Source organism: Rhineura floridana, chromosome 1 (assembly GCF_030035675.1).
Source record: "Rhineura floridana isolate rRhiFlo1 chromosome 1, rRhiFlo1.hap2, whole genome shotgun sequence".
NCBI lineage: Eukaryota > Metazoa > Chordata > Lepidosauria > Squamata > Rhineuridae > Rhineura > Rhineura floridana.
The window spans coordinates 216,264,004-216,284,459 of NC_084480.1; the positions used below are offsets into that span (position 1 = coordinate 216,264,004).

At 40.8% G+C, this 20,456-nt stretch overlaps 1 protein-coding gene and 1 long non-coding RNA gene across 3 annotated transcripts in view; one reads left to right on the forward strand and one right to left on the reverse strand.

Moving 5' to 3' along the window:
• Window positions 1-17,751, reverse strand: part of LOC133368511 (uncharacterized) — a 23,567-nt gene extending 5,816 nt beyond the window's left edge. The window contains exons 1-2 of one of the 2 annotated variants that reach the window (XR_009758659.1): window positions 17,592-17,751; window positions 1,299-1,423 (exon numbers count right to left, since the gene is read on the reverse strand). This is a non-coding gene — a long non-coding RNA (uncharacterized LOC133368511). Of the gene's footprint in view, window positions 1-1,298; window positions 1,424-15,498; window positions 15,680-17,591 lie in introns of those variants that run through there. The other variant, XR_009758661.1, reaches the window with a different exon arrangement.
• RANBP9 (RAN binding protein 9) overlaps window positions 16,048-20,456 on the forward strand; it is a 50,970-nt gene continuing 46,561 nt past the window's right edge. Inside the window, exon 1 of the mRNA XM_061592759.1 lies at window positions 16,048-17,068. Coding sequence (XP_061448743.1) covers window positions 16,654-17,068 — 415 coding nt within the window. The 5' untranslated portion in view covers window positions 16,048-16,653. The remainder of the gene's footprint in view (window positions 17,069-20,456) is intronic.

Consider the following 20,456-nt stretch of genomic DNA (forward strand, 5'->3'; position numbering starts at 1 on the left):
TACTTACAATAGAGGTAAACACCAAAATAACTTCATGGTTCCACATCTTCCCAGAGATGTATAGCCTGGATAGCAGATAGAACATGGAACCTCAACATTAGGTAACATCAAGAACATTTAGGAACAAAGACCCAAAGTCTGGATCCTATTCTTAGGGGAAATGTCCAACAACAGCCAGGTATTAATTAGCCAATCAGGGAGCTTTCTGGTCATGAAACTTTCATGCCTAACAGTCACGCACTCACCAACCTTCCCAGGCCAATTGGCCTTGAAGTACCAGTTTGACTGATAAGCAGGTGTTCTTACTTGTTGCTTAATTAACTAGCTTCAGTTGTGAGAACTGCAATCTCATGGCCCCATTTCAGAGAAGATGTTTTCCCCCACAATTCCTTGCCTCAGAACCATTTTAGTTTTTAACCTTTCAAACCAGGCATTCTTGACAGTGCAGCATTTAAATGAAGCAGCTGATCTATTCACTCTGACAACAGTTATTCAAAATTAGCATTACACCATGAAACACAAGTTTATTCCAGATACTAACGTCGTCTGATTTGACAGTATTTTATATTCAAGAAATAAGCAACCAAAAGATTCAATAAAGCTAACGGGAAGATGTATAATAATCACCTGTAAATAAATAGTGGGTTTTTTTTAACTTATATTAAGTAAACAATACTAATAGCATGTTAATTTTACATGGTGTACAAATATCTCAAAAGCTCTTCTAATTTCTGAAATTGCTTTGAACTAAATTTATTAGAAAAAAAGTCAATACAGCATACTTAGAGGAAGGTAATGGTAAACCTCCTCTGAATACCGCTTACCATGAAAACCCTATTCATAGGGTCGCCATAAGTCGGGATCGACTTGAAGGCAGTCCATTTCCATTTCAACTGTGGTTTCAGTGTTATATCCAAATGAATTCAAAGCTTTAATTGGACCTTATTTTTATTGGAATACTATTCAATATTTTAAGATGCGACAGTTCAGTGGCACACACTTCTATTGCTATTGTTTTACATTTTTGGGGAAATGAAGGCACTGAAAACTGTTAACATAGTTTTGCCTGCCCAAAGAGCTGTCCATTCGGTATGTAGATATTTGCTTGGTATAAACCTTTTTTGCAGAGTTCATCCACATGTGAAACGGATGCGAGGTGGGTGGGATTGTATCGGTCCTGGTAAAAATTGGCTAAGTGGAGACTCCTGGGCTCAATGGGGGTTCCTGATTATGTCAGAGTTCCTGATCACATGTGGAGATGTTACAACTAGATCAGATGTACAGTTGTGCATACATACATCACATTCTCCATGGAACGTGTTATGGTTAGAAGAAAGGCCAGTAGACATGCAGAGGTTAGGATGAGTTCCATGGCCATGATCCCACTCCTTTTCTGTCCTTTGAAGAAGCAGCCTGCAGTCATCTATATAAAAAAAAGTTAACTATCATTTTGATATTGGCCAATTCGACTAGTATGGTATCCATTATGTTAGCTTTTAGAAATTGAAGTTTTCCTGTGGGAGAAATGTAGCAGCAGAAATATGTTATCTACTGATGGCAAAGCATGAACTGCTAAATGTCAAATTTAGATTACGAAATTATACTCGTCCCCATTTCATCCTTGCAACAAACCTGTGAGATAGATTAGGTGGAGAGTGACTAGCTCAAGGTTACCCAGTGAGTTTAATGGCTCAGTGGAAATTTGCCTGATTAGTTATATTCACTATTGTGCTACAAGCAGACGCATGGTATGAGCTGGAATTTTGAATCCAGATTATGACAATTGCGAAGACAGAAATCTTTTCCAAATGTTGTGAAAGAAGCCCTTAACAGACTGTTGTCCTGATGAACTGACCAGAGCTTAAGTTTAAAAGAGTGAGTTAATAAAAGAATCGGGGAATGAGTGGGAAAACTGAGATGAAAGAATAAAGTGTTTTTAATTATTTTTCACTCTGTGGGCTCACCAGTTTGTCTCCCAGCACTGAAATCTTTGTGATGACATGGAAGAACTGGGTCACTTGGCTGAGGGGTTGGTGTATTATTCTAGGCCAGGCTGACTTTTAAGTGTGTATGTGTCCTCCTGTTGGCTGAACAAGGAAAGCAAAAACAAACTTCAAAGCCAGGCCTAAGAGAAGCATGATAATTAAATATAGGTTGGTTTATTAATCCTAGTCACCTCAACAGTCACAGCCTCTCCTTTAGAGGAATGATCGATCTTTAAATGGAAAGGAGAGAGCAAGTGCAAAGCATTTTTCTTACTTGGTACATTTTATTGTCTTACATATGAAAAAATAAAAATGTAACCCTCTTTCCACTGATGTGCTTTGAAAACTAGAAGATTATCTCCAGATGACAGTGGCCAACTAGTACTGACAGCCTCCTCCATCCACCCCACCCAGGGTGCTGTATTTTTAAAAGATTGCATAGCAGCAGAAATGCAACAGCTAATCCATAGTCCCAATCTTCTTGCAGTGAAAATAGCCTTGTAGTAAGGGGGAAAGTATAGTGATGGAGGGGCGGAGAAAGAGTGTGCATCATTAAAATGAAAATAACAAATTCTTGAAATTTGTAGGGCATTACAGTAATGGAATAGTCTTTCTCACTTTTTATTTTTAAAGCACTAAATCAGGAGTTGGTAACCTGTGGTTACAACTGCAAACCTTTGGGTTGAAGGGTGGAATATAAATTTAATTAATAACAATAAACTCACATCATTCATGCTCATTAGCTAAACCGGCTGGGTTGGGTAGAAGTTGAATAACATAAAGACCACTAAATGGACACTGATATTTAAAACTTTTTACAGAGTTCCCAAGCTGCCTAGGCATAATCATTATTTAACAGCATCAATACGTGCTGTCAATAATTATTAATAACAGACACAATCCTAGCTGCAGTTCTTGATGTGGGGAAGAACAGGATTGCAGTAGTAGCAGGAACCTCCTGAAACATTGTAAACAGTTTGGGGAAGAAAATTAACCAGTTGGCTAGTGATGGATGAAAAAGACAACATTAAAAATGTTATTTGGGCAGCGAATGAGGATGAGTGCTAATTAAATAAACTGTTCAATTTTAGGCACAGTAACTAGAAACAAATTGATATGATATATGATTTTCCATTTCTGTTAAAATTATGACATTGTAAACTCTTTAACAATATGTATTCTTGTATTGCTTTGCTGTTGATAACATTAAAAGGAACCTCAACAGTGTTTTAAGAAATGCTTTCATCCATGTCCTTGAAATATGCAAGAAGAAGAAAGGAGAGGGGAAATCCCCTCTATTCATTAGAGGCTCCTAATAAAAATTTTTTGCAGCATTGTTAAGAGTCTAATATCTCTAAAGAAGTGGCCTTTTATTCTGCATGAAAGCAGCACTGTCCTTAATGCTCTTGTCTGACAAAAAAAAGTCTTGAAGCATGCAGGCACTATAGTGCCATTAACTGTACATATTTTAGAATAGCATTGAACCTTTACATAACGCACCTGGAGAGAGAGTCTGATTTTTGCCTACAGGTGCACCAGTGTAATCTTTAATAGCCTTTGCTATGTGCCTGTTGATAGCCACTTGGCTGCATGCCACATTATCATTTGGATTATGCACATTCTCATGCGGAGATCAGTGAAACGACAGCTTCATAGGTGTCTTCAAAATATGGGGCCATAGGAATGTGGTCCTGAATAAAAGCACCAAAACCCCCCACAACTATTATATCTCAGTGACCTTTTATCTCTCTTTTCCTAAGTTATGATTGCTGGCAATCTAGTACAACATTGAGCATATTACAGAAGAAGAAAGGTTAAGAGCTGCTAATTATATGGTTTGTCTTTTGGAAACTTCCACTCTAACATTTTTATTTTATTTAGTAGTTCTATGTATTTACTCTCCCAGTTTTCAGAGCACTGATTTTCAGAGTGGCTTATAGTTAAGACATAAAAGCATAAAACACTTTTAAAAAACAGGAGCACGAGCAGTATCAAAAGTATTTATTAGATTTATATGCTGCCTTTTCTCCAAGGGGTTGAGGACCATTAATGGTTCTCTTCCCTGCTCTTCCCCCTCTGCTCAATTTTATCCTCCCAGCAGTCCTGTGAGGGAGGTTATGCTGACAGATAGTAACTGGCCCAAGGTCACCCAGTGAGATTCATGGTGGGGATTTGAACCTGAGTGTCATGACCCCCAGAATTTAGCAGCAATCACGACTCTGAGTCAGAGGTTGCAGAATTTCTAGCTAAGGTTCAGGGCTTGGAGACCACTGCTATAGATCAGGAGTTCACTGAGGCTGTCAGATAGAAACCACTAGAATAACCTCTCATATCACCAGAGCTGGGATCCTCACGGACAGCTTCATTTGAGCCTAGGAAACCAATGGCCTGCCACAGTACCTCACTGGTCCAGCAGTGTAGGGAACACACCAGGTAGGAGATTATGGAGGAGGAGCGCCCATCTTCAGGGCAGAGGGTTGAGTCTAAAATTATGGAAAACTAAAATGATAGGGTTGGAGCCTAGGAGATGTAATCTGGGGCCAGAGGCTTTAAAGGGCTCTGTCTGCTCTCAACCTTTGTCTGAGTAAATTGCTCACTTGGAGCTATCTGTGGCCTGAAATTCTTGACTAGGGTTACCAGATCTTCAGTTTTCACCCAGAGATCCTGGATTTTGGGGGTTTTCTCTGGGTTTCCGGGTGAGTCACCCCAATCACCAGACTCCCAGCTTTCATTTAAAAAAAAGTTTCTAGATGGCCTGGCTCAGGAGATATATACCAAAATGTCAGCCGCCTCCCCACCACAACTTCTGTTAAATGAGCTCGTAGCTGGCTGCTCTAACACTGCTCTTTCATGATTTTATAGCCAGTAAGTGAAGTCAGGGTTGTCATTGACAAGGGATTTATTGACGTCTAGGCAATAAGTAGAACCCATTACAAGGCCAGAAAATGGCTGTTCTTTCCAGCTTGTCTGAAAATCTCATAAATTGGGTGCAGGTCAGGAAATGTAGAACAAAAAATCACAGCAGGATCTTAGTAGGCAATTGTTTACTGTAAACAATTCCATTCATGATTATAATAAAAGTGTACATGCAGGCTTTTTTAAAAATTACTTGCAAAAATAGCATATTATATACTTTATCTTTCAAATAATTTTTGAACAAATTTAAAAGAACTGTACATTCTGCTTATGATTACAATGTGTTATACTTTTCTAATTATGAGGAGTAAACAAGTTTTAATTTTTCTGGGCTGTTGAAGAGGGCAGTTTATTTATCTAATTCATAGCCTGTTTTGAAAATCTTCCCAATAACCCTATATTCGCTTTTCTGGGAGTAAAGCTGCAATGCTAATCCTATATACCGGGAGTAGACCCCACTGAATTCAATAGGACTTACTTACTGGCATGATTCTGAGTTTTGGATTGGGGGAGTGAATTTCCTTATCATTTGAGGTTGCGGTCCTGTGCACGATTCTGTTTGAGTAAGCCCATTGAATACATTGGGACTTGCTTCTGAGTAAACATGCATAATATTGCACTATAAATATATTTACAGGTTGTGTAAATAATAAACATCTTTGACAGTCATCCTTATATAAATATTTCTTCATACTATGTCCCGATGAATATCTGATTTCACACTACGGTTGTACATTATTATTTCCTCTACATTTTAAGTGTGCCCTTCTTCCTTGGGATGGTCATGGTTCCCCTCTGTTGTTTTCATCCTGAGGGGCACATTAGGCTGAGGGATGGTGAGTAGCCCATGGTCACCCAGTAAACATGATAGCTCATTTCCATTTAAAAAAATTAATTAAAACAATTTACATGCAGGCAAAGTTTATTAAGTAGATCCACACAATAAGTTTAAAACACATCCAAGTCGCATTTAAAGCACATGACTTCCCCTAAAGAATCCTGTGAAGTGTAGTTCCCCCCTCACAGTTATAGTTTCCACCACCCTTAACAAACTAAAGTTCCCATTATTCTGTGGTGGGATTCATGTGCTTCAAATGTGTGTTGAATGTGCTTTAAATGAATGATGTGGAATTTTAAAAGATACTTTTTTAAACAGGGGAAGTGGATAGGTCATATGCTTTGCATGCAAAGGTCCAAAATTTAGTTTCTGGAAAAGACTATTGTCTGGACTCCTGAAGAGCCAATGCTAGTCCATGTCATCGGTACTGAGCTAGATGGCACCAAATGGCCTGTGCTGGAATAAGGTAGATTCCTTTGTTCCTAAAAATGAAAAGTGACCCAAGGGCCACAGTGACTCTAAAATTTATTTATGTATTTTATTTACAGGGATGAAGAAGAGAAGCTTTGCTGGTTAAATTTATGTATGTCAGGCTGCTGTTAAAGGCTAGCAGCAGCACTGGGGGTGATGTGGGAATAGTGGTAAGTGGGAACACTACTTTTGAGGCATGTTATCATGGGAAAAATTCTGGGCCACAGCCAATAGTTTGCCGGTTATCTTTGTCCCCAAGAGTGGGGAATCTGGTACTCTATATATTATTGGACTACAGTTCCCATCAGCCTCAACCAGCATGGTAAATGGTCAGGAATGATGGGAGTTGTTGTATCTGGAGGGCCACAGGTCCCCCACCCCTGCTTTAGAATATCCTTCTTTCACAAATGTCACTTCCAATTGCTATGGCAGAGTAATCAGTACCAGGGTCTCATTCAGAATGGAAATGGACTGCCTTCAAGTCGATTCTGACTTATGGCAACCCTATGAATAGGGTTTTCATGGTAAGTAGTATTCACAGGTAGTTTACCATTGCCTTCCTCTGAGGCTGAGAGGCAGTGACTGGCCCAAGGTCACCCAGTGAGCTTCATGGCTGTGTGGGGATTCGAATCCTGGTCTCCCAGGTCATAGTCCAACACTCTAACAATGACCCAACACAAATGATCATATGTACAAGCCCCAACTCGACTGTTATCCTTCAATCGATTGGGAAGGTGTAGGGGGTGAAGATAATCATTACTGGGAATATGCAGTGCTGTTGCACTGACATGCCACAAAACTGGCATTGTACTTGTGCAGTGAAGGGAGAGTATCTTGCATACTATACTAAGTCATGTGAATCTACTGAATCTGATCCCTTACTGGAAAGTTGTTTAAATTGTAAACTTTGAAAGTTAAAAGAATTTGAATGAGAATGTGGCTTGCAGGGTGGGGGAAGTGTATTGTTTACAGATGTGCAAGACCCTGGCTAACTCAAAGTTGACTCATGATCTGTGATCGCCAGGCATCTTTGACAATGCTTTCATGGCAGTTGAAGTATTGCTACTCGGAGGGTGCAGTGCACATTCTCTTTCTCCCTAGCAACCATAATGAGAGAAAGAAGTAGTAGCCTGCCCTCCTCTTGAACAGGAATCTGGTATAATTTAGTGTCTGAGTTCCAGTCAACTAGAGGACAGAGTGGGACATTCATAACTCTTTATATCCTAAACCAGTGGTTCTCAAACTTTTTTGGTTCGTGGCGCACTGTAAAACATATAAAAACTTTCTGGCGCACTTCGTGTACAAAATTAAAAATATATTAATATATTTTAAACTATGAATAAAAATAAACTGTAGAAAACTATTACCCTATACAAATGGGTTTCTTCTCATTTTTAAAATATACTTTCATAATATTTGAGGCACACCTAGCCACCTCTTAGGGCACACCAGTGTGCCTGGGCGCACCGTTTGAGAATCACTGTCCTAAACACATGATGAGGCATGTTCAGTTAAAACAAAAGAACTTTGCCACTACACAAAAAGACCTTTTTAAACAATGTTAATCAAATCAGAACACCTGGAGCATTTTTAGAAGGAAAAATACGTTTTAAAACTGTGATTGGGACTCTGTTGTGTTGAGGCTAAGGAAGGCTCTGCTCCTTAAATGTGGGGATGAGTTTTCTGACATCAAACAGTGCTATAATGGATGGGATGTAAACTGGAGTCAATGTTCTTTCTGAGAGGCAAAGCCAGTTGTTGTTCATACCAGGAACAAGGAATCTCTTGCCCACCAGATGTTGTTGAACTCTATCTTCCATCAGCCCCAGCCATCATGGCTAATGCTTTGGCAAGATCTGGAGGGTCACAGGTTCCCCATCCATACTTTAGGCATTTCACTTAACTAGTCACTGGCTTGGAAGTTGGCTACTACTACAAATCATGCAGTGAGGATTTCAGCTTTCCATATGGTGTATGATTTTGCTTTAGAATAGATTCTCTAAACTATGAAACATGCAGGTGCCTCTTGCCTGAACCACCTTGTTTGATCCACTTCTTTTATAATTGTTGCAGCTACTGTCTCTGAATGGACACTGGGCTGTAACTGCTGGCCTAAGAGAAATAGGGGTGGGGAGAAGAATTGCGCTGTCTCCTCCCCACACACAATTGGTAATTCTTACTGGCTGGCTTATTGCACCACCTGCCAACAGAACCATCTGAGAGGACTCTGGGAGTTGGACACTGCTACTTTCCATAGAGCTATAAAAACTCTCTCCTTGATTCCATAGGGCTATAAAAACTCTCTCCTTCCTGAATGGATACTGGACTGTGGTAAGAGGAACGGGAGTGGCAATGGAATTACATGACCTCTCAATAGCTTTTGATAACTTACTCAAGGGAAACAACATTGGGGAATTGTGCCTTGGCCCTCGGACAGTTATGCCATGGGGTGCTACAAAGCACTACTTCGTCCCCAATTCTATTTAACATCTCATTGGGATTGGTCATTAGGAGATTTGTAGCAAAGTGTCATCAATATGCTGATGACATCCAGCTCTTTTTCTCTGTAACATCTTAGCCAAGAGTAGCCTGGATCCAGAACTGCACCTGCTTTAGATGAGGTTGCTTCAATATTTTACTAATATACTTTTACAGGTATGTTTCATGATGCCTTGTTCTACTGGTTGAAAACTGCCATGGTATTTTCTGGGGTGAAGGGCTCTATAGAAATAATTTTATAATAAAAAATATTACTGTAGGCCATTATAAGAAGAGGCTGAGCATTTCCAGGGTGTTTCAAAACACAAATCAGGGCAGTGTCTTGACACATGAAAAACAAAACAAAACCCCCACCCATGTCCCAAATGGATACATCTTAAACTGACAAAATCTTGGGGGCAGTTGTAGGCCGGATTGGCTGTTTAAAAGGCGGCATCTACCCTGTGGAATTCCCTACCCTTACATATTAGACAGGCACCATCCCTGTTATCTTTTCAGAGCATATTGAAGACCTTCCTCTTTCAACAAGCCTTTTAAGATGAGACCTTATCCCAGTCTGCATCTGTGTGGGAACTGCTTTTTAATATGTTTGTAAACTTTTTAAAAAAAACATTTTTAACCTTTTTTTCTTTTTAAAAAATGTTTTTAAAGATGTTTTGTTTTAATGTATTTTAAAGTTTGTTTTTATGATGTTTTAAAGTGTTTTTAGTGCTTTTGTTTGCCTCTCTGGGCTCCTGCTGGGATGAAGGGTAGGATATTAATTAAATAAATAAATGGCCACCAGCTAATACCCATTACAGAACTGTTATCTGTGCTTGACGGGAACACTCCCCCCCCAATATTTAGAATTACAAAACTTATTTTACAGAATTGTTCTTCCTCCCCCCCCCCATACTTTATCATAAGAGATTGCTCTCAAAGTACAACTGGCAAATTACTTTCAGTCCTTCACATATTCACAAAGAGTATGGCGGCAGAGGCAAGTTACTGGGGGGAGGCAAAAGTATTTACAAACTTCCTTTCAGTCCTCAGATGATCCAGTAGGCTATAGCTGATGTTGGGTTGAGAGGCTTTCTTCCACCTTAGCTTTGAAAGGCTGCAAATCATTAGAAGGTAACACAGGCCCACTGAGTTCTGAACTTTACCAAGGGTATCCTTTAAGGCAGCCTTTCCCAACTAGTGGGCCCCCAGGTGTTGCTGGACCACAACTCCCATCAACCTGAGCCAGCATTGCCAATGGTCAGGAAAGATGGGAATTGTGATCCAACAATATCTGGTGGCCCACTAGTTGGGAAAGGCTGCTTTAACGGAAGAACTAGCGTGTCTGCAACATCTGATCCAACGGAAGTAAGTACTATTACATATTCATTTATATATAGGGTCTATCCTATCTTGTGAACATGGGGTAAGGAACAACAGTTCTACTTTCCCAAAATTTAAATATGAATTTTTAAACATAAATTAATTTTCTATGGCCAAAATCCAGAAAAACACAAGAGGTTCTGTCAACTTCGTTGATGGTGAGGGTTGGTTTTCTTGAAAAGCATATCTAAACTGCTTTTTCTAGCTGAAAATACAATTGTTTACGCTGAGATTTAGCAGACTGGGGCTTATGATGCCAGATGGTACTCAGTTAGGCATGAATACTGAGTTGGTAACATACAATTAGTCACATGAAGATCAGCTTGATATGGAGACTTATTTATTAAAGTGTTTATAAGCTGCTTTCATAAAAGTACAACAAGGTGGCTTACCAGGGCCGGCTCCAGGAATGCCAGGGCCCTTGGGCATCAGCTTGCCTGGGCCCTGGCGTGTGTGCGTGTTTGCGCACGCAGCCCCCCTACCTGTCTGCTATCTTTTACCGTTGCCCTTAACAAAGATGGTGGCTGTGGTTTCCCTAAGGGGATGAAGCCTCCACGGCCATCTTTGTCGATGGCACGCATGCGTGCTATGCGCGCACATCTCTGCCATCAACTAAGATGGCGGCAGGGGCTTCAGTACCTTAGGGAAACCGCAGCCGCCATCTTCATTAAGGGCAACGGAAAAAGACAGCAGACAGGTAAGTGGGGGGATGTGGGGGGCGGATCACGGAAGGGGAGCGGCAGGGCGGCTGTGGGGCCCCCTGTCGCTTCAGGGGCCGTCGGGCCAGTGCCCAACCTGGCCGCCCTTTAGAACCGGCCCTGTGGCTTACAACACACAAAAACATCATAAAATTAAAAATGAATAAAAATATCATTGAAAACAATAATAAAAGCATCAATAATACTGTATTGGGGTGGGAATCATGTTAAAAGGCCTGTCTAAAAAGTTCAGTTTTTAAAAGATGGCTGAAAGGAGGGATTGTTCTTGCCGAACCTCTATTGGTAGGGAGTTCCACAGGGCAGGATCTGCCACACTAAAGGCTCGGTCCCTGGTGGAGGCCAATCAAAACTCAGGGATGTGGGGAACCAGTAGAAGTGTCTCATCAGAAGATCTCAGTGATCGAGATGGAACATAGGGAGTCAGGCGGTCCTTAAAGTACTTTGGGCCAAGTTGTTTACAGCTTTGTGAATTAACACATGTACCTTGAACCTGTTCTGGTAGCAAACCATTACAGCTCTTTTAGCAGCAGGGTAACGTGTTAAGCAGTCTGGCTGCTGCTTTCTGCACTAGTTGCAGCTTCCAGACCAGATACAAGGGCAGCCCCACATAATCATTACAGTAATGGAAACTTGAGGTTACCAGTGCATGGACCCCTGTGGTCAGGCTGTCACGGTCCAAGAACAATTGCAGTTGGTGTACCAGCCAAAGCTGACAGAAAGCACTCCTGGCCACAGAGCTCACTTGAGCATCTAGTGACAGAGATGGATTGAGGAATACCCCCAAATTGCATTATCTGCTCCTTCAGAGGGAGTGCAACCCCATCCAGGCAATTGGCCTATCTCCCGGACATGGGAACCACCAACCCACAAGGCCTCAATCTTTCTAGGATTTAAGCTCAGTTTCTTGACCCTCATAGAGTCCATCACCACATCCAGGCACCAATCCAGGGCTTTCACAGCCTCTCCTGATTCAGGTGTAATTGAGAAATAGAACTGGGTATCAGCTTATTGATGGTACCTTGCTACAAGACTCCTGATAACTCCCAATGTTTTCATGTAGATGTTAAAAAGTACTGGGGATATAATAGTACCCTGTGGCATCCCATAGTGTAAACACCAGGGGGCCGAGGAGTACTTTCCCAATACTCCTTTCTGGAAAATGACCCTGCAGGTATGAATGGAGCCACCGCAGCACAGTGCCATCAATACCCATCCTGCAGAGCCAGTCCAGAAGCATACCATGGTCAATGGTATCAAAAACCGCAGAGATTTAGCAGGAGTTCAGGGTTGCACTCCCTCTGTTGTCTCTATAAAGGTCATCCATCAGGGTGACCAAGGCTGATTCGGTCCTGAACCCAGACTGGAATGGATCCAGATAAACAGTCTCATCCAAGAATGCCTGCAGCTGTTCCACCACAATCGTCTCAATTACCTTTCCCAGGTAGGCAGTATTTGTGACCGGGTGATAGTTGTTACAATCCATTGGTTCCAGGTCTGTTTTTTTCAGTAGTGGCTGCACTACTGCCTCTTTTAAGGGGCAGGCACCACCCCCTCACACAAAAAAAGCATTTAGAATTCCCTGGACCCAGCCAGTCAGCCATCCTCAGCTGGATTTCAATGGCCGTGACAGGCAGGGATCAAGAGGCCGGGTAGTTGGAGGCATCCCTGCAAGCACCCAGTCCATGTCATCAGATTGTCAACAACTCCAATATACAACAGTGCATATTACTATACTAAAAACTTGCTGTGATACTTGGGCAAAATGTATTGCCTTGCACTCTAATCCTAAATATTAGTGCGGATATATCTCCATTATGTACATCTCAGTGTCCCTACAACATAGGCATAACATTAGGTTGTAAAACCTAGCTATAAATCTATACTATTTCTTCTCAGTTCTATAGAATATCCTCCTCACAGAGGACCCAACAACAAGTATTTCAAAAGAAGGTAAAACGCTTTTTAACCCAAATCTAATTTTATTTATTTGTTCCACTGTTCTTCTATTGAACTCAAGGTGGGCAGTCTTCCATCTAGGCACAAAGCAGGTCAACTTTAAGTTCCTGCATCGTGTGCCTTGAGATCCTTGTCCTATGATATGTTTTGGTTAGTATCAGAATTTTCTGACATTTCTATCTGGGCCTGTTCAAATCTTAAGGCTTACTGGGGAAATATCAGTTGTCATAAAATAAATCTATTCACCGTGGTATGGCTATTTCTTTCATTGTATTATTGTTATTTTTTATAAAAACTTACGAATTGTTTTAAGGCTTTCTTAAATTAATATAGGAGGGTAGATTAGGATTTTTTAAGTGAATAAATAATTGAAAAATAATTATGCAACATACTTGAGTGCTACCAAGTGACTTTTAAAAGAGCTAATAGAACTTTTATGTTAATATTGTTATATGTAACCATCTTGCCTGTCAGATCCTCTTTCCCCTCTTTTCCTTTTCACTTCTAATAAATCCAACGATCCTCTTCCTATTAATGTCAATATTCTTTGGATTATAACATCATTGGTGTTTAATTGTACGCATCTTATGCAAAATTTAAAATTAGCTTTTTAAGCACAGCCTAGCATGCAGCAGGTGATTCAAGAAGCTCTTAATATCATTCAGAACTTGATGCTTCAAAATAAATAAATAAAATCATGCAGCTTGTCATTCTCAGCAGGGGTTGCTATCTTGAAATTGTCACTCTCTGGCTTTCTTATTTCTCTTTTTTAAAATGACATCAACTAGTAGATCAATGGATTACATAAATTAATTCCAGCATATTTAAAAAGGCTGCTGTATTTCCTCTAATTATGTGCTTAACTAAATATCTATGTTATTTAGTAGTTTGTGTTTCAGTTAATCCTAGCACGTGCACATGAAGACGGTCTTAGACATCAATGAAGGGTTAGTACAATTTTTCCAGATATGAATCTTTGGTAAGGACCAAACAAGTAGTACTGGAAAAGATAGTTAATTACTAAAATGCATCAAGCCCTTATCATTTTCTAAAGTTACTCAGCAAGTACAAAGGTGTTCCACTGCAATAAAGATGAGGAAAAGGGGATTAATAAAAATTATTTTCTATTATAGTAAGTGGTGTTAACTAATCTGTGTGAAAACAGAATATGGAGGTATATTTATTCCAGATTAATTCATTTGGAATTACACTGTGATTTTAAGACTACACACTAAAAGACAGTAATGATTTGTATGTATAAATCAACCTTATACGTACAAATCTTATGTTATCGTCAATGATGGAATTTTTCATTTCCTCAGTAAGTCTTAAGAGTTGAACAAGCCCAGACATAACATTCTGATATTTACCATATCACTTGTTGTTATGTGCCTTCAAGTCAATTATGGCGACCCTATGAATCAGTGACCTCCAGTAGCACCTGTCATGAACCACCCTGATCAATCATGTAAGTTCAAGTCTGTGGTTTCCTTTATGGAATCAATCCAACTCTAGCCCTACCCATATCATAGTCAACCCAATACTTTCAGTGAACGTATAATGTTATTCTTATTCTTTTTCCATCATGTAAGGAATATATGTGAAAAAGCAGTTTCATTAGAAGAATTATAGATGTTTCTTAAATACTTTCTGGTAAGTGTCAACAATCACCACATTTCTGCTTTTTAAAAAAGTTCACTAATCAGGTAAGATTGCTACTAAATATTTTAAAAAATCAAACTAAACACACAGCCTCAGTGTTAGGGATTAAGAGAGGTATGTCAATAAATAATTCTGGAGTAAGATATTAAAATTAATAACTGAATTGACAGGATATAGATATGTATATACTTGCTATGGAGATGAAGGCACTGCAGTCCTCTGCACATTTATCTTATGCCCAATTTATAGAAAGAAAACACCACTGACCTTAATGGGACTTTAAAAAAAATCACAATGCATAGATTGGGTTAATAGTGGAACTTGCTTTTGAATAAACATACGTAGGATCTGGTTGTATGTTATATATATAAGCGGCCTGGCCAAATGATTTTTCATTAGCTTAAACTAGAGACGGAAAAATCTGTCAATTTCAGTTCTCTCAGTTTCTCATTTTTCCAATTTTAAATTCAGTTCTCCACATTTTTGCAGCAATTCACGGATTTTTTTTAAAAAAAATGCTCATGAAAATTCTCCAGCATTTTAATGCAAATTATTCCTAATAAACATATTTTTGTAAGCAGTTTTGACAAATGTACACATTTTTGCAAGCCATTTCTTGCCATATAATGCATTTTTGCTTGTTATTTTCACTCACATATTCATTTTTATGCATACTTGCCTAACATATGCATTTTTGTACACGTTGATTGGTTGGTCAACTGCATTGCAAATAAGTGTGGATTTTGAAAGATGGCTGTGTTTGAGATCTCATATTGTTTTGGAAATTGTGAATTTGTTAGATTCAGTTTGAAATACAAACTGAATCAAATTTTTCATCCATTCCTAGTTTAAGCTAAATATCTAAATGGCAAAACTGGAAACTGGTGTCTGGTGGAAAACAGCATCAAAACCCAAAATGGTATGGAATATTTGGAATAGTGCACATCTGGTCAAATTAACATATATTTTAAGACTGTGTGGGAGTAACACCTTTTGCTTAATACAGAATTTGTAAACTATTGAAATAGATCACTTAATGGACATTAGGACATCTTTTTGAGATACCTCCCTTGGCTTTTGTTTTTGTTACCTGCAAATATATCCCATTTTCCTTTTCTACTCAGTCTCAGCGTTAAGAGTGAATCAATTCACATTTGGCAGCAACCTATCGCGCTGATCAGCAACTTTAATTTCCCTCTAAGTGTCATTTACTGTCAAATCTTGCCAGACGGGAGGGGGTGAGGCAGCAGCAACCGTCCTACCCATCCCGTTGCTGGATCTCTGTGAAAATAATAACTGTATCATAAGCTGGAAATTAAAATAAGGCTGTAATCGCGAAAGTTAGCTCCATGGAAAAAACAACAGGGCTTCCTGCCGAGAAATATACGTTTAGGATGGGAACGTTGATATGAAACAGGCACTTGTTTCTCTTTTCAAAAACGCAACATGTGGGGCAAAGTTCTGTCTTTCACCCTTTCCCCTCCCCTCGTACTGACTCCCTAATATTTTTTGTAGTTACGTCACTGAATCCAACCCCGTTTTGCCACAGGGGACAACTTGCTAGGAGCTGGAAGAGAGGAGGGGATAGTTTTTCACTGCACACAAAGGCAATCTCCCTCCCCTGGACACCAGCGGAAGGAAGGACGCTCTGATCCACCGCCAGCCAGCCAGCGCCGCTTCGCGCAGCACGTCTCGCTTGTAGCGGAGCCAGCCTACTTCCCTTCCCGGTTCCTTTTTCTCGCCCACTGTTTCGCAGAAGGCGACTGAGAACCACCCCTGCCGCCTGCAGTGTCACTGAAGGGAAGCGCCGCCTCTTGGCTTCCTGCGCCGCCACGCAGCTCAGCTGATTGGAGAGCGCGCTCTGCGGTGGCCGGTGCACCACCATCAGAGCCGCTACTACTAGCCGAGTTCACCGCGCAATAAGCAACAGCGCCTGGCGCTCCCAACTCTCTCTTCAGCCCTTCCCCGCCCCGGCCAACAGCGTCGCGCGCAGCTTCCAGAGCTCGAGACCAGCCGCTGCACGCACGCGCCGGCTCGTCATCGCCTTCGTCGTTTCCAACCCCTTCTCGCATTCGCGCGAGCTTAGTCGGGTCCCTCAGTCGAACCTGAACCTTCGCTTCCTCCACTGTGTGTGCCCACCCCCATTCCTCCATCTCGGACTGTCACTCCAGTTTGGGGCTCCCCCTATAAACACCTTCTTCAAACCTTCGCTCAGTTCACTTCGACAGCGGACGAGGAGGCCGGCATGTCCGGGCAGCAGCAGCAGCAACTCCCGGCGACGGCTCCTCAAGCACCGGGTAACCCTTCTCCATCACCGGCTTCGGCCGCGCTTCTGCTTCACCCGCCGCCGCCGCCGCCGCCTCCGGCCACTTCGGCCCCGCCGCCTCCCCCTCCGCCTGCTATGGCAGCAGCACCAACAACAGCCGCCGCCGCCTCAGCTGGGCCCATGGCTGCCGGGAGCGGCATTAGCGCCCCGGCCCCGTTCCCTCACGGCGGCGATCCGGCCCTCAACGAGCAAGATAAAGAGCTCAAGCGGCGCCTCAAGCGACTCTACCCTGCCGTGGACGAACAGGAAACGCCGCTGCCCCGCTCCTGGAGCCCGAAGGACAAGTTTAGCTACATCGGCCTCTCGCAGAACAACCTGCGCGTCCACTACAAAGGTGAGAGGAGGGGACGAGAGACAAGGCCGCTGCCACCCCCACCCCCTGCCTCTTCCTTCGAATGCCAGGCTGACAAACTCCCAGACACGCCAGGCAGATCCTGCTAGAATAATCAACGTCTCCCCGAAACAGTCAGGAGGCTTCGATTGTTTGCTTTCTGTCTCTAGATGGGTAGACCCCCAAACCTACCATTCCCTCTTCCTCCCCTTTTCCAAGCCGCTACACCAGTTGGACCAGTAAATACTTCCCTTTCGTGACTGGAGCATAATAGCCTTTGCTCTTCACACACAGAAAGCGTCGATGGAGGATCTCCCTCCTTCCCGATACATCATTTTTCCTCCACCCAGGGCAGACAATATTTATGCCACTACCACAAGCTCGCCAGCCAACCCACCCACAAATAGATCTGATAGCACCTGCTCTTTCCCCACATCTTTGATCCCTTTTATTTTCCTTCCCCCTCCCATCTTCGAATGGGGTTATGAGCAATCGGGCCTGTTCTGCAAACTAGGCCTGGGATTACCTTTTAGTCAAACCGTCACTCCTATGGGCTTGGGTTGAGGTGTATATTTGTGTGCGTAAAAGACATTTGGGTCTTTAATCTGAGGCTGTTGACCTCTTCCCTCCACCCCAAGGTAAATGCTTTCCTTAGCGGAGAACAGAAGCATCTTGAGTAGGAACCATCATGGGGGAGGGGGAATGTAGAAAAATAGAACAACAGGAAATAGCTGTCATTGGGTCTTCTGAAGAATTTAGGCAGCCAAGTGGAGACAATCTGGCTTTATCCCTCCCTCTTTGCTTGTCTCTTTCCACTAGACTCAAAAGATGTAGGGACACTTGGAAGATTCTTTGCTTTCTAGCTTGGGGGAGGAGGATATAAACTGGCAAGTTTTTTCGGCGGATCAGTTCTCTTGTTGAATAACAGCTTGGGGTCGGGGAGGAGAAAAGCAAGTCAGTCAGTGTGACGTGTCCAATTAAAAATAACCAGTTAAGGCAAGAAATGTGTGTTTGTTTAACAAAAGAGCAAAGGTCAGTAGAAGTTGGAATGTAAAACTACAGAGTGCAGAAAATTGAAGGTTAGAGTACCATTGTTTCTATGTAGGTAACATAGAATTAAAGTAACCACAATATAGTTTGACAGATTCTTCCTGGTGTTAGCAAATAATGGGGAGAAGATTAATTTATCGCATGAAAGAAATGGAATTTTCTGTTATGCTGAAGTTTCTTGGAGTAGTTGACATTTTCCTTCTGCAGCTTTTAGAACCAACATATAATACAAGATATAATTAAATAAAGCAAGAGGAGGCAACTGATAAATGCCTGTTGTAGAACTATGCTATTAAAACTCAAAGCATATGAGTTAATGTGAATTTGGAAAAAACATATATCTATTGTCCTAGACTTGAGATGTCTGAGTTGGGTATGAAAGGCAGACTTTGGTAAGACTATCAGACAAGTATAGAAAGGGAGGAGTGAGTTTGCCTTTTGTAACAGTGTAAAATGTTGAAATTCAAGTAACATTCTTGATAAACATACAGACAAATGGTAGCAAGATGTATTAGTTGGCTTGTATGAAAGCATGAAAATTCTGTAAAATATTCTACTACAGGTCGTGTATGTACTCAGTACAAAATACTCAGTACTTGACCATTAAGTTTCATGCAAACTGGCAAAAGTTGGTAAGTTAATAGTTTGGCATCTTTTTCAAAGGCTAGGAAAGGGTCCCTATGCTTCAGCACTTAATTTCTAGGGGCAAGAACAGAAATAATACTTCATATCCCTAGGTGCCAACATGAATTTTAGATGACCTGGAATTTAAAATTTCCCAAGCCCTCCTCTTAGGATATCTTTATATTTTTTGTTTGTTTGAACACCGCTCTTGTGTTGTATGGAAACATTGTATGTAAGAAAATTGTTGGCATTAACTTGTTCTTCCTATTTTGTTCACGTGTGTAATTATTTATGTATTTTTTGCTTGGTAAAGTATGCCTGTTATGTAGTGGTCTACAATTTTGGGCCTAATACATGGCTGTCTCAACTATCACTTCTGTTTTATTTATTTATTTAGGCTTTGTTACCTTGAGTGATATTGTGTTAACAAGTATAGCATACTTATGATGTGGCATAATGTACGGTGTGGCATAATGTACAACTATATTTAGTGGCATCATTTTTCACTGTACTGCCCTGCTCAGAAATAGGAGTATATTGCATTTTCTTCAGAAAACTTGCTGTGCGGTGTGACCACACCTGTGGAGAAAAGGAAAAATCTGTAACTTATTCATAGACAAGTATGCAACACTTGTTAATGACTGTTATTAAAAATATCTTTAATTGACTGAGGATGTGGAGAGAAGAATACTGAAGATTTGACTAGGTATGTATCATTTAAAACTATGGAAGTGTATCTGGTAAGGCATGGCATGGAGGGGTAACTTTAAGACAAACAATTTGCTTGGACCTGAGTAGGAAAGTAGTGAAATAGCTCTTCATTGTGAGGGATGGTGGCATTTCTAGATAGAAAAACAGTTACTTCATGTAAGCAGCAACCTCACTGTGTAAGTTATAACATCTAGTGGTACTAAATATCAAAGAATAAATGATAAACGATACTTAGAAAAATGACTTGCACAGTGACTTAAAGGGTTAGAAAATGAGAGAGAGTAGTTATTAGAAAGAAAAGGCAATTGTGTTTTTGCATATAATGAAATTTGAGATAAGTTCAGTTCTTTGTCAGTTATTGCTTTAGCAGTCAGCCATATCAATTTAAGGACCTATCAAAACTTTAATGAAACAAATGGGATTCCTCATTAAACTTTAGATAGGGGAAATAAAAGCATGAAATTGGTGAACAGGTGAGAGATCTCCATAGCCAAGTTTTGTATAGAATATGGTTGAGATGGGGAGTAATGTAAGAATATTAGAATTTGTCTGTATGTTCCTGAGCTATCTGTGCAGCCATATGTTGTAGTGAGAAAGTTTGCTTATCTTCCAGTAAGGTTAGCTTCATGTTTCAGTAATGTCTACATTAATTTTCAGATCATTTAAGTTTAAATGCTTCCTGTTAAATCCTCTCCAGCATTAACACATAATGAACTAACTGATAATATGGTTAGCCTTGGGATGTTTGTAAATCAGATAAAAACACTACATTGACTAGAATATTTATTTTGCTTTAAAATCACCTTTTACCTTTTTGTAGTATTGATATTTTAAATAAAGTACTATGCTATACATTACTACCTAACACAGGCTGCATATGGACATGCATGAAAACAGGTGCAAATGGACAGGCTTTTTTCTGCTCTCCCCTTGTTCCTCAAGAGTACAAATAATGCATTTAAATTCATAAATGTACCAGGCCTTGAATTGAATGCTGATTGTTCTC